Below are 15443 nucleotides of genomic sequence, written 5' to 3' on the forward strand. Positions count from 1 at the left end.
ACAAACAAACCCAAAGTACCACTGACTTGGAGTTTTCCAGGTAGTGAGTCTTCAGCGATCCTCTCAGGCCTCATTTGCCACCTCTTGGTCTCCTCATTACTCATAAACACCTCCAGGCGGTGAGGGGGAACACTCCAGTGATGTAATTAAAGGAGGCATTACTTCTGAAGTAGCGACTGGGTCCTCTGTCTACACCAATGAATCAGAATACAGGAAGCAGACAGCTGCCTCTGCAGGCTTCTTTGAGTTCTGCTGAGTTCTGATTTCTGATACCTAAGTGTCTTGCCAATGGGTTTCAGTCCTGGGCAAGTTCACTATGGATTCAATGTGACCAAAGAAATTGACAGCAATACGTTCTTGGGGTGAAAGGGTTATTCCCAACTTTATTCTCAGGTGGCAGGTCAGTCACTAAAGTCCTGTTCACTCAGAGTGAGTCTGCATGCAGCAAGTCGGTCTCTGCCTCTGGGCCTCTCGGCCTGCACAGCCATCCTCTGGGCCTGTCTGTCCACACAGCCATCCTCTGGGCCCCTCTGTCCACACAGCTGTCCTCTGGGCCTCTCTGCATAGTCGTCCCACACAGCCATCCTCTGGGCCTCTGTCCTCAGTGCTGCCACCATTCCAGCCTCTGCTCTGCTCTCCTGCAGCCTTGCAGCCCTGCCACCATGTCACACCCAGAACACTGGGCAGAGCTCTTCATATAGAGTCACCAGTCATCTTTGCCCACAGGTGTGCAGTGAGCTAGTCAACCAGGGCCAGGTGAGAATCCTGGCCACAGGAACTCTCATTTTATCCACACTAAGGCTACTAAGTGATAACTTAACTCTCTCAAAAATTTAGTATTTTATGTACTTATACATAGGTTTCCAGGGTGACTTGGCCAATGATGGCAGTATGAAAAACATATCACCAGATCCTTACTTTGAGATTTATCATCTCTCTTTTGAGTGGATATCCTTTCTAAGACTTGAGTACTGTTAGAAAAGAGGGACTGACACAGGAAGTGTCATCTTGGATTATATATATATAACCTCAAAACCACCTGAGTCAGAAGCTCCTCTGTACTCATCTTCCACCCAGACCACAAGATCCTTTGTCAATCACTCTTAGTAACAATACCAAGATCTCTCTCTTTAGAAATGAACTTCAGCATGAATCCTCTCCCTGCTTAAAGAAGCAGATATACTTGGTCACTTTGGTAGAACTTGGTAACAATGCCAATGAGTATCAGTGATTGTACAGCCAAGCCACAAAGGACAGCATCAGAAATTGCCTTCACTAGTTTGCAGAGATAAGATTGAGAAGTTGCACCTATCTGGGTGCCCGGAGATGGAATGAATGCCTCAGGAGGCAGTTTAAGTGCCGCATCATTGGTGGGATATGCAACCTGGACTGCCACTTGGCACAGATCATAGAAGGACATGTGTGGGGAAATAAGGTGGCCTAGATTAGATGTAAGGTCTCTTCTCATCTGAGAGCCGGTGAGCTGAAATAATGCTATTGAGCTCAATGGGTTATAAAATTGTCTGGTTGGTTTATGGGCTTGAAGATCAGATCACAGACCTGATCCAGATCCTGGGAGTTGGGAGATGACATAAAGGTTTTAATTAAAATAACTCTGCTAAAGTGACCAGAAAATAATTTAAAATAGCCAATAATCTTGCATTAAAGTGTCCAAGAAGAGCTAAAAGTTTGAAAAGTGGAATTTCATGAAAACAAACAATAAAAGACACCAACGCATCAAAACATAAATATCTCTAGCCTTTCATCCATCCTGTGTAATCAGAGAATACCTTGCCCTAGTGTTTATCACTAGTGTGGCTGAACAAAAATCTCTCTCCAACTCATTTGCCTCTGAACAATATATAAATTACAGTTTCCCTGCAATGATGGCATGTCATTATTTTTTGAATGTCCAGAAAGAAATGTTCTGTCTGTCCTCTGAAGCTCTCTGTGTGCTGAGCCATGCTCGCCTGCCTGTGGAGCTGACTGAGCCCCCTGTCCACCCTCCATCCTCTAGGTGCTGCTTCTGTAGATCTAGCCTCTGTGCCCAACATTAACCAGTAGCAGCTCTGTTTAATCAACAACCTGGCCTCCTGCTCTGGGCTAATAATTTGCCAGCAAGCTCAAAATTCCCCGATTATCAATGGTACCTATGTAGAGATATTTTCCAGAGGACAATTAGCAACTTGTGTGGTGGATAGAGCACTGAGGTAGTTTGGAGATGTGGCTTTTAGTTTCTACTTCATCTGACTCATGAGTTGTTCCCTATGAAAAGGCTGAGACTGTGAATAGACCTTAATTTGGTCTGTTAGAATATAATGAAACAGCCAAAGTAGCTAGATCCTGTTCTCCGAGTCTATTAAAGACCTCTATGATGAAATGGCATCTACTTTCTGATCCGAATCTATTCTCCAGTTCTTCAAAGCCAGACGCCCCAGTTATTAATTCCATTGCAAAGTTGGGAAGGGCCTGGAAGATGGGCATCTCTGAGGCTCTCAGGCTGGGCCCTGGGCTGCCCACTGTACACTCCCCACACACAGACACACACACTCTGAGAACCATAATATGGCTGATGAGTCTCACACTGGTTCATTTGTTCCAGCCAGAAACCACCTGTTTTCCTATTTCTTTTGAATCATGGTCAGAGAAGCTGTGGTTAAGGTCTCACAACTAGTATTGATGGGCTGAAGACGACCCAAATCAGTGCTGTGAAGCAATTCCCACAAGACTTGTGACCCCCTGAAGAACTTCCATCTCACCATGCCCCAAAGAAGGCACAATTGAATGGACAAAAAAAAAAAAAAATCACTGACAAACTTGCAGCATTGAGAAAAAGAATTAGGTTGTCTTCTACTCTCTGAAAAAGTCAATGCAACTCTTCAGTGTTCATGGATTTCCACTTTTTTTCCTACTTCAAATGAGGCCAATTTAATAAACAAAAGTCAGACAAAATACATTTATTTAATAAACAAAATACATTGGTGAGGGGATACAGGTGTTTCCATAATAACTTGTTCTGGCACATGCTGCCTGCTGTGAGTGGCTCATAAGAACCTGGGTGGGATATACGGAGAAAGGCTTTAGATCTTTTCACAAATTTCTTAGGATAGAGTTGCCCAAAGGTGATGATGACTCAGGCCACTGCTGAATTCTGTTTTTTCAGTTTTCAGAAAATACCCTATCTAACCAGTTTCTTTTTCCTACATGCATTGTGTGTGTCTGCGTATTTGATAAATACACATACACACCAATTCCCCTTTTCATAAAATTTCCCCAAAAGTTAAAAACAAAAAACACAAAACCCAACAGCTAAATACTATGACATCCCAATTAGTAAACACAAAACAAAACGCTTTACAAAAATGAATAAAATATACCACATGCACTCAGCTTCCACACGGTAGTAGCCAAGTGAGGAGGCTGCTGGGGTGATGTCTGTAGTGGCGGCCAGCTCAGCGGAATTGCCATTCTCAGTTATTAAGTTACGTGTAAGGCATGTGTGACCCACTGGATGTTTGTGAAGTGACGCTCGTGCTTCTGCTCATGCCCTGTTCGGTCCGTCCCCTGGCAGCTGTCCGCCTCAGAGCCTGAGGGCCATTGCCAACTCCCATACTGCTACCTCGGGGTACCCAATGCATTGGCGCGGAATGGTGACCTCCATGACTAGGGGCCCACCTTGCATTGGATGGCCGCAGGCTTGTGGTGGGCCACCTATGGGATGCCCCGAGTGAGGTCCTGGACCCCCAGTTGGACTGTGAGGCCAATCAGAAGCTCTGGAGGAGCTGTGGCTGAATGCGTCAGGGGCAAGGTTACTAAAACCTAGTCTTTCGCTTTCAGACTTGAAAGCGTTCAATTGTGTTGCTCGACGCTCCAGCAGGCTTTGTATTCGTTCCGTAGATTCATTCTGAAACGTCAGTACCTCTTCTTCTATCTGTTGTGGTTTGGCGGGGGGGGGGGGGAGCAAAAAGAAAGCTCATTTATTTTAAAAAAATCTATAAACTACAGAAACAATAATTATTGTGGTTTAAAGTGAATCATAAAATGTCCACTCAGGCTATTTTAAAGGATGTACATTTAAAAATCAAAGAGATGTACTGTAGGAATCATATATAACTTATATTGCTAAAATGTATAAAATCAAGTTCTTAAAAGCAAAGGTAATAACCTCTATTAAAATAATAAATCAAGGCAATTATCATCAATGGCTACTAAATCCATTAGGTAAAAAGAATGAAAAAGAAAATGTGTAAGGAGAATCTAGCCTTATTAGACACAGCGTTATGTCACTCTAATAAAATAAATATGGTATTGGTGTAGGAACCAGCAATTAGTAAAACAGAAACAGAATGAAGCTTGTAAGTTTTTAACGCAGGACAAAAGCACTAATTAATTTAATGGGAAAAACAACACAGGCACAAGTGGCCAAGCATCTGGAAGAAAATAAAAATGGAACCTCATCTGATACCATATTCCACACAGATCAGAGCATTAAGGGATTAAGAGTGTAAGTGAAGGCACTGAACAAACAAAAACTATAAAGTTTCCATTAGAAAGTTAGGACACTCTATGTACTTAGAAATTAGTGGTTGGGTAGCCATCACAATCAGTTCTGGACAACTCACAGGCTTACAAATACATACAGCTGACTATAAATTTTTTTAATGTGAAAAAATACATAATAAAGTCAATGACAATGGGAAGAAGTTGATGGAGAACTTGTTAATGAATGAGAATACCTGAACCCACTCATCAAATATCACTTCAAAGTGGGACAACTAGACATTATATATCTTTTGATGTGATGCAAAAGGAAGTGTAACACTGTAACCCTTATGAAAATTCCTCACAAAAATTTTTAAAAGGAAAAAAAATTTTAATATAATCATGCCCCTCGATCTAATTACCAGTTTACAGGAAATATAAAGTAAAGAGGAATGCATTGAATGACACCATGAGGTTGGAATCAGCCAAATCCAAAGGTGAGAATTCCTACAGAGCAAATGACCCAGTCCACAATAATACAAGAAAGGGCAGGGGAGACCGAAAGGCTTAAAAGACAATCAAATGCAATGTCTAGACTGTGTTTGGGCCCCAGTCTAAATAAACCAAGAAGACATTTTTTAGATACAAAGGGAAATTTAAGTATGGACTGAGTATTAGGTAATCTTAAACATTTATTATACTTTTGTTAGTTAACACAATGGAATTATGACTATGTTAAAGTAAAAGAGTCCTTATTTCCTTATCTGTGTTTGGAGTGAAATGATTCTATGCTGGGATTTGCTTAAAAATATTCCAGATACTCTGCCCCATATTCTGCTCCCCTAAAAAGCTGCATGTGGAGTGGGGAAACACATGAAATATTAGTAAGATAGTGGTAACCATTGAAGTTAGGTAATGAGCATTTGGGGACTTCATTGTACTAATTCTTAATAATTTCACTAATATTTTTGTGTATGTTTGAAAATTTCCATGATACAGTTTTTTAAAAATAGGAAATAAAGAGTATTTGTAAATAAATATTCAAGTAGGTTTCAAGATATTTGAGGACTTTAACCAATAGTCATTGTTCTCTACAGAAATCTAACTCAACAGGTATGTTTAATTTATATATATATATTTTTACTAAGTTATCACTGATATACAATCTTATGAAGGTTTCACATGAGCAACATTGTGTTTACAACATTCAGCCATATTACCAAGTCCCCTCTTATATATCATTTTTTAAAGTGCCCTTTAAAAAAACACAATTTAGCATGGAAACACATGCAAATAAAAAACTACCACACAATATGATCAGACGTAATAACAGATTTATAAGGTGAAGCAGAAATACAAAGGGATGGAGTAAGTCACTGTATAGGAGAAGAAGAGTAGGGCAAAGAAGTCTTCTCAGAGAGGGTGACAGAGACTGGATTCTGAAGGAAAAGCACAAGTTTACCAGAAGACAAGGGAAGGGAAAGATATTTTCAGCAGAGGGAACATGGGCAAAGGCATGCAAAATGATAAAATGTGTGTGGGGAATTACAAATAGGACTTTGGTAGGGTGAATTTGAAAATTATTAAACTCTAAGTGCTAACGTGTTACAAAGGTTTAAAGAGGGCATTTCATAATGAAGGTTGAAAGAGAACTTAGATTAGACACAATGCTTCTATTAAGGGAAAGGTATTAAATTGTCTGTGGTGACTTCTGAGTGGTGGGATTAAAGACATTTTAATTTCTATTTGTTTCTCTATAATTGCCAAATTAAAAAAAATGTGTATTTGTAAAATAACTTTTCTACTCTTTTACTATCTACATATAAAATACCCAATTCATATAGAATTAAATTTATATATGTGTAAGGATTCAAATAACTTCAAATTTTTCTTTTAAATCTTTTTCTTTCTTTTCTATTTTAAATTTTCAAAACTCCATTTATTAAGAACATTTAATTCAAAGGACCTAATAAATGATAGGCTTGTACTGAGGATTTAACTAATTCGAATGCCTTGTATATTATTTGAAGGAAACTCATGATAAAAATGTTAAACACATAATGCTTATCCACTTTTATTCAGTAAGCACAGCTTGAATTTTGTTTCTGAATTAGTTTTGTCATTTAAGAAACTCAGAATATTTTTCAATAAAAGTTAAAGGTAACTAAGAAGGGTGGTTTCACTGAATATAAGACTTCTGAGACTTCTAACCTATCTTTTCTGAAATCAAATGTGATATTTTTGTGTGAATACTTTCAGTTTGAAATGTCCTATAAGATATTCCAATTGTCAATTCTTATTTAAAAACTACCAACCATGTTGTTGATACTACGTGAAATATTCAGGAAAAATTAAAGGAAATGATAAAACAAAGAAAAGCCTATTTATACTTTGGAAATACTGCCACTTTTTATGCATGTATTAAATTCACATAGAATTTTAACATTTATAGCATGTTCTCATTTTGCTGAAATTTAATGTAAATAAAGCACAAGAAAAGTTGCAGTAAGACCTCAAGTGAGCCTCAACTGAGGCTTACTCTGCTGGTGACCTGGAGGACAGTTCTTGGTTCATTTGGAGGCTGAAAGCAATCTTCAAACAGAATGATTATTCATCTAGAAACAACTAACATTCTCTCTGGTTCCACCTCTATTTTCAGATGACTGCTTCTTATCTGTACAACCAGTAAGCACAAAGTACAGAAAATATAGATGTTATGATGTTTACAAATCATACCATGGGTGTATCACGGCCTTGGCAGTAGCCAACTGACTGACCCCAAACTGCTTTATATTCATGCACTTCACTTGAAATGTAAACATGAGCCCTAAAAATCAAGTAGCAACTCAAAGCACTGTAGATTTATTCCACTGTTTCTTTTATTATTTTTAATACTAAATGACCTTATGCATGTCCATTATCAGAATAATGTAAACCATCACAACCAATCTACCACATTAATATAGCCACTATAAGCATTAGTTCAATTCACTTTAAGTGTGATTTGTCTTTATTTTATTCAACACCTCATAAGCATTTTCCCCATTATTACTATCTTTGTAGCCATCATTTAAATGGTTGAGCAAGATTTTAAGTGGCTTGGTCATGAGCTCTTAATTATTTTAGATAGTTAGGTGTTTTAAACCATTATAAATGATGCCATAATTAACATATTATGCATATTGCTTTTACTGTATTCAGGATTTCTTTTCTCTAAATTCTTTGCTTAACATTTTCAAAGATCAATACATACTTCCAAATTGCTTTCCAAAATGCACTAACAATGTATGAGAGTTCCACTGCACTTCTGGCAATGCTATCAGCCCTATGCCAACATTTTACCTGGTTTTGTAGAACATGAAGGCCTTAGTTCATATATTGAAATAAGACTACACCTAAGATACTTATTAGCACTCTTTAACTGAGCCACTAGGTGGAGCTAAAAATACAAATAAAACAGTACCAATATTTCTCTCTCAACACTGTTACTGAAAGAGTACAGGTTTTCCTTTTAGTGATAATTTTGAAGCATAAGAGATGGAACTTTAGATTAAATTTCAAATATGCAAGTTGAAATCAGGCAGATTTATGAATTCTGTACATGGGACAACTACATTTTTCTAAAAATTTATGTGTTTCAATCTGCCCATCTTGAACGAGAAACATAATTGAGATCAATTTTAGAGGCAAGTAACTGTCAAAGGAGCCAGTAATAAAGACAGCTGAGCCAGCGAAATAGCAACACCTTAAGACCATATTTTTTTTATATAAATGAGGTATTCTACTTTTATCACAAGAACTGTAGAAAACAGAGGAAAATCTATGGGCCAATTAATAGTCCAGAAGCAATGACAATTTTTAATAGACAGAACCCTTAGGCACATGGTAACTTACAAGGGACCAATGCACCTAAGACCATACCAGCTGCTGAGAACTTATGGCTCAGGAATTCTGGAACATAACATTCAATCCTGGATACAACTGATATTCTACTACTACTCAAAACAAATGTCTTTCCTCTCTTTCTTTCTCTAAATCTTCTGCCCATTATTCTTTCTCCAAACACACACAGACATATAGCCTCAGTACCTTAAAAGATACAAGTGAATTTAGGGATTCTTGTTCTAATGTATATGACAGAATAAGTAAAAAAAATAAAGATACATCTAGAAATAATATTTTCAGCCTAATTCTTCATCTGTGTAAAACTGGTTTTACCTTGTTTTCTAGTTATCTACCAATCTGTACAGTGCCAGACCAAGGATGAATGAATAAAGCATATTCCTGATCCTTTTTCCTTGTCTCTCCCAAGCAATTACTAAAGTTTTTTCCTTTACTATCCAACTTTTTCTCCAATTTCTTTAGGTACAACTAGGTACACAAAAGAAGAGAGCAAGACAGAGCCAGAGCTATCCTTCCACAATTCAACTGTATTCACATAACTCCACATCATTCCTCTAGCAATTACTACTTAAGGATATTCCCTTAATATATCAAACTCATTAATTTTAAGGTTCATTACTGAGTCAGTAATTTTAAAGAAAAAGAAAACACTACCAAAACTAGAATTAAGCAAATAGGGTATTGTGAAAACAATCTAATGCCACCTCTGTCATCATGAAAATATATTTATGAAATGATTTTGATGAAAGCAAATACTAGCACAATTACTTTTTTTTTGTTATCATTAGTCTACAATAACATGAAGAACATTATGTTTACTAGGGTCCCCCCTTCACCAAGCCCCCCAACAAACCCCATTACAGTCACTGTCCATCAGCATAGTAAGATATTGTAAAATCACTACTCATCTTCTCTGTGTTGCACAGCCCTCCCCGTGCCCCCCACCAACATTATACATACTAATCATAATACCCCCTTTCTTTTTCCCCACCCTTATCCCTCCCTTCCCTCCCATTCTCTCCAGTTCCTTTTCCTTTGGTAACTGTTAGTCCATTCTTGGGTTAGTCCATTCTTGGGTTTACTTTATTCTTCCTTCTCAGGATTGCTTTGGCTATTCGGGGTCTTTGGTGTTTCCATATGAATTTTTGAACTATTTGTTCCAGTTTGTTGAAGAATGCTGTTGGTAATTTGATAGGGATTGCATCAAATCTGTATATTGCTTTGGGCAGGATGGCCATTTTGATGATATTAATTCTTCCTAGCCAAGAGCATGGGATGAGTTTCTACTTGTTAGTGTCCTCTTTAATTTCTCTTAAGAGTGTCTTATAGTGTTCAGGGTATAGGCCTTTCACTTCTTTGGTTAGGTTTATTCCTAGGTATTTTATTCTTTTTGATGCAATTGTGAATGGAATTGTTTTCCTGATTTCTCTTTCTATTAGTTCATTGTTAGTGTATAGGAAAGTCACAGATTCCTGTGTGTTAATTTTGTATCCTGCAACTTTGCTGTATTCCGATATCAGTTCTAGTAGTTTTGGAGTGGAGTCTTTATCATTTTTTTAATGCACAATATCATGTCATCTGCAAATAGTGACAGTTTAACTTCTTCTTTACCAATCTGGATTCCTTCTATTTATTTGTTTTATCTAATTGCCGTGGCTAGGACCTCCAGTACTATGTTGAATAACAGTGGGGAGAGTGGGCATCCCTGTCTTGTTCCCGATCTCAGAGGAAAAGCTTTCAGTTTCTTGCTGTTCAGTATGATGTTAGCTGTGGGTTTATCATATATGGCCTTTATTATGTTGAGGCACTTGCCCTCTATACCCATTTTGTTGAAAGTTTTTATCATGAATGGATGTTGAATTTTGTCAAAGGCTTTTTCAGCATCTATGGAGATGATCATGTGGTTTTTGTCTTTCTTTTTGTTGATGTGGTGGATGATGTTGATGGATTTTCTAATGTTGTACCATCCTTGCATGCCTGGGATGAATCCCACTTGGTCTGGTGTATTATCCTTTTGATATATTTTTGAAATTGGTTTGCTAATATTTTGTTGAGTATTTTTGCATCCACGTTCATCAGGGATATTGGTCTGTAATTTTCTTTTTTGGTGGGGTCTTTGCCTGGTTTTGGTATTAGGGTGATGTTGGCTTCATAGAATGAGTTTGGGAGTATTCCCTACTCTTCAATTTTTTGGAAAACTTTAAGGAGAATGGGTATTATGTCTTCTCTGTATGTCTGATAAAATTCCGAGGTAAATCCATCTGGCCTGGGGGTTTTGTTCTTGGGTTTTTTTTTTGATTACTGCTTCAATTTCTTTGCTCGTAATTGGTTTGTTTAAATTTTGTGTTTCTTCCTTGGTCAGTCTTGGAAGGTTGTATTTTTCTAGGAAGTTGTCCATTTCTTCTAGGTTTTCCAGCTTGTTAGCATATAGGTTTTCATAGTATTCTCTAATAATTCTTTGTATTTCTGTGGTGTCTGTCATGATTTTTCCTTTCTCATTTCTGATTGTGTTGATGTGTGTTGATTCTCTTTTTCTCTTAATAAGTTTGGCTAGAGGCTTATCTATTTTGTTTATTTTCTCAGAGAACCAGCTCTTGGTTTCACTGATTTTTTCTATTGTTTTATTCTTCTCAATTTTATTTATTTCTTCTCTGATCTTTATTATGTCCCTCCTTCTGCTGACTTTAGGCCTCATTTGTTCTTATTTTTCCAATTTTGATAATTGCGACATTAGACTATTCATTTGGGATTGTTCTTCCTTCTTTAAGTATGCCTGGATTGTTATATACTTTCCTCTTAAGACCGTTTTTGCTGTGTCCCACAGAAGTTGGGGCTTTGTGTTGTTGTTGTCATTTGTTTCCATATATTGCTTGATCTCTATTTTAATTTGTTCATTGACCCATTGATTATTTAGGAGCATGTTGTTAAGCCTTTATGTGTTTGTGAGCCTTTTTGTTTTCTTTGTACAATTTATTTCTAGTTTTATACCTTTGTGGTCTGAGAAGTTGGTTGGTAGAATTTCAATCTTTTTGAATTTACTGAGGTTCTTTTTGTGGCCTAGTATGTGGTCTATTCTGGAAAATGTTCCATGTGCCCTTGAGAAGAATGTGTATCCTGTTGCTTTTGGATGTAGAGTTCTACAGATGTCTATTAGGTCCATCTGTTCTAGTGTGTTGTTCAGTGCCTCTGTGTCCTTACTTATTTTCTGTCTGGTGGATCTATCCTTTGTAGTGAGTGGCGTGTTGAAGTCTCCTAAAATGAATGCATTGAATTCTATTTCCTCATTTAGTTCTGTTAGTATTTGTTTCACATATGCTGGTGCTCCTGTGTTGGGTGCATGTATATTTATAATGGTTATATCCTCTTGTTCGACTGAGCCCTTTATCATTATGTAATGTCCTTCTTTATCTCTTGTTACTTTCTTTGTTTTGTAGTCTATTTTGTCTGATACTAGTACTGCCACACCTGCTTTTTTCCCCCTGTTGTTTGCATGAAATATCTTTTTCCATCTCTTGACATTTAGTCTGTGCATGTTTTTGGGTTTGAAGTGAGTCTCTTGTAAGCAGCATATAGATGGGTCTTGCTTTTTTATCCATTCTATTACTCTGTGTCTTTTGATTGGTGCATTCAGTCCATTTATATGTAGGGTGATTATTGAAAGATATGTACTTATTGCCATTGCTGGCTTTATATTCGTAGTTACCAAAGGTTCAAGGTTAGCTTCTTTAGTATCTTACTGTCTAACTTAACTCGCTTATTGAGCTGTTATAAACACTGTCTGGTGATTCTTTATTTCTCTCCCTTCTTATTCTTCCTCCTCCATTCTTTATATGTTGGTTGTTTTATTCTGTGATCTTTTGTGTTTCCTGGAACTGCTTTTGTGGGTAGTTGATTTTATTTTTTGCCTTTAGTTAGTATTTGGTTGGTCTGCTTTCTTTGCTGTGATTTTATTTTCTCTGGTGACATCTATTTAGTCTTAGGAGTGCTCCCACCTAGAGTAGTCCCTCTAAAATACCCTGTAGAGGTGGTTTGTGGGAGGCAAATTCCCTCTGCTTTTGCTTGTCTGGGAATTGTTTAATCCCTCCTTCATATTTAAATGATAATTGTGCTGGATACAGTATTCTTGGTTCAAGGCCCTTCTGTTTCATTGCATTAAATATATCATGCCATTCTCTTCTGGCCTGTAAGGTTTCTGTTGAGAAGTCTGATGATAGGCTGATGGGTTTTCCTTTGTAGGTGACCTTTTTCCTCTCTCTAGCTGCCTTTAAAACTCTGTCCTTGTCCTTGATCTTTGCCATTTTAATTATTATGTGCCTTGGTGTTGTCCTCTTTGGGTCCCTTCTGTTGGGAGTTCGGTGTGCTTCTGTAGTCTGAGCAACTATTTCCTCTCCCAGTTTGGGGAAGTTTTCAGCAATTATTTCTTCAAAGACACTTTCTATCCCTTTTTCTCTCCCTTCTTCTTCTGGTACCTCTATAATGTGGATATTGTTCCTTTTCGTTTGGTCACACAGTTCTCTTAATATTGTTTCATTCCTGAAGATCCTTTTATCTCTCTCTGTGTCAGCTTCTCTGTGTTTCTGTTCTCTGATTTCTATTCCATTAATGGCCTCTTGCACGCCATCTGCTCTTAAATCCTTCCAGAGATTGTTTCATTTCTGTAATCTCCCTCCAGACTTTATCCCTTAGCTCTTGCATATTTCTCTGAAGATCCATCTGCATGGTTATGACCTTTATTTTGAATTCTTTTTCAGGAAGATTGGTTAGGTTTACTCCTTTTCAGGGGTTGTCTCTGTTAGTCTGGTCTGGATCAAATTCTTCTGCTTTTTCATGGCAATAGAGGTAGTTGTGTGGAGCTGGTGTGTGTGATGGCTGGGAGAATGTCCCTTCTTGCTGGTTTGTGGCCTTCCTCTCCTGGGAGAACAGCGACCCCTAGTGGCTTGTGCTGGGCAGCTGCTCGCAGATGGGGTGTCTGATTCTTGCTGGGCCGCTGTGGATGAAGCTCTTCCTGGTTGCTCTGGGCATGGCCACTGCCTCTATGGCGGAGTAGTGCCAGGGGGGAAATGGGCCGGAGGCTGTTTATCACCATGAGGGGCCTCTGAGCTGCACTGCTGAGCAGGGGGTTGGGTGCCTGGAGTTCCCTGGAATTCCCAGTTACTGGGCTGATTGTGCCAGGGTGCTACCATCCAGCTGTGAAGCCCCTGTCCCTTTAAGATTTTCAAAGGGCACTTGCTTTTCTTTGTCCCAGGGGTGCTAGCTGTGGGGACCCGCTCACAGGTCTTCCTGTCCTGTTTCCCTAGCATCCAGCACACCACACACTGTGTGTCTGTGCTCTAGTTTGGATGGCTGGGGCTGGCTATTTAGCAGTCCCGGGCTCCCTCTCCCTCCCCGCTCTGACTCCTCCTCTCCTGCCGGGAGCTGGGGTGAAGGGCACTCGGGTCCCATGGGGCTGTGGCTTGTATCTTACTCCCTTCACGAGGCACTGGGTTCTCACAGGGTGTGGATGTAGTCTGGCTGTTTTCCTGTGTCTTCTGGTCTCTCTTTTAGGAATAGTTGTATTTGTTGTATTTTCAATAATATATATGGTTTTGACTGGAACAAATAGTTCAAAAATTCATATGGAACCACCGAATACCCCAAATAGCCAAAGCAATACTGAGAAGGAAAAGTAAAGTCAGGGGGATCTCGCTCCCCAACTTCAAGCTCTACTACAAAGCCACAGTAATCAAGACAATTTGGTACTGGCACAAGAACAGAGTCACAGACCAGTGGAACAGAATAGAGACTGCAAGCATTAACCTAAACATATATGGTCAATTAATATATGATAAAGGAGCCATGGATATACAATGGGGGAAATGACAGTCTCTTCAGCGGCTGGTGTTGGCAAAACTGGACAGCTCCAGGTAAGAGAATGAAACTGGATGATTGTCTAACCCCATACCCAAAAGTAAATTCAAAATGGATCAAAGACCTGAATGTAAGTCATGAAACCATAAAACTCTTAGAAAAAAACATAGGCAAAAATCTCTTAGACATAAACAGGAGTGACTTCTTCATGAATATATCTCCCCAGGCAAGGGAAACAAAAGCAAAAATGAACAGGTGGGACTATATCAAGCTGAAAAGCTTCTGTACAGGAAAGGACACCATCAATAGATCAAAAAGGTATCCTACAGTATGGGAGAATATATTCATAAATGACAGATCCGATAAAGGGTTGACATCCAGAATATACAAAGAGCTCACATACCTCAACAAACAAAAAGCAAATAGTCCAATGAAAAATGGGCAGAGGAGCTAAATAGACAGTTCTCTAAAGAAGAAATTCAGATGGCCAACAGACACATGAAAAGATGCTCCAAATTGCTTGTCATCAGAGAAATGCAAATTAAAACCACAATGAGATATCACCTCACACCAGTAAGGATGGCCACCATCCAAAAGACAAACAACAACAAATGTTGGCAAGATTGTGGAGAAAGGGGAACCCTCCTACACTGTTGGTGGGAATGTAAATTAGTTTGAGCATTGTGGAAAGCAGTATGCAGGTTCCTCAAAATGCTTAAAATAGAAATACCATTTGACCCACGAATTCCACTCCTAGGAATTTACCCTAAGAAATGCAGGAGCCCAGTTTGAAAAAGACAGATGCATCCCTATGTTTATTGCAGCACTATTTACAATAGCCAAGAAATGGAAGCAACCTAAGTGTCCATCAGTAGATGAATGGATAAAGAAGATGTGGTCCATATACACAATGGAATATTATTCAGCCATAAAAAGAAAACAAATCCTACCATTTGCAACAACATGGATGGAGCTAGAGGGTATTATGCTCAGTGAAATAAGCCAGGCAGAGAAATACAAGTACCAAATGATTTCACTCATATGTGGAGCATAAGAACAAAGCAAAACTGAAGGAACAAAACAGCATCAGAATCACAGAACCCATGAATGGACTAACAGTTACCAAAGGGAAAGGAACTGGGGAGGATGGGTGGGAAGGGAGGGATAAGGATGGTGAAAAGAAAGGGGGTATTACACTTAGCATGTATAAT

The 15443-nt window shown here is 38.5% G+C and overlaps 1 protein-coding gene across 1 annotated transcript in view; it reads right to left on the reverse strand.

Moving 5' to 3' along the window:
- Nucleotides 1-2845: 2845 nt before the first annotated feature.
- The window catches only part of LOC118908930 (serine/threonine-protein kinase TAO1-like), a 60469-nt gene continuing 47871 nt past the window's right edge, over nt 2846-15443 (reverse strand). The window contains 2 exon segments of the mRNA XM_057499504.1: nt 2846-3668; nt 3671-3931. Coding sequence (XP_057355487.1) covers nt 3483-3668; nt 3671-3931 — 447 coding nt within the window. The 3' untranslated portion in view covers nt 2846-3482.

Source organism: Manis pentadactyla, chromosome 4 (assembly GCF_030020395.1).
Source record: "Manis pentadactyla isolate mManPen7 chromosome 4, mManPen7.hap1, whole genome shotgun sequence".
In the NCBI taxonomy this organism is placed as follows: domain Eukaryota; kingdom Metazoa; phylum Chordata; class Mammalia; order Pholidota; family Manidae; genus Manis; species Manis pentadactyla.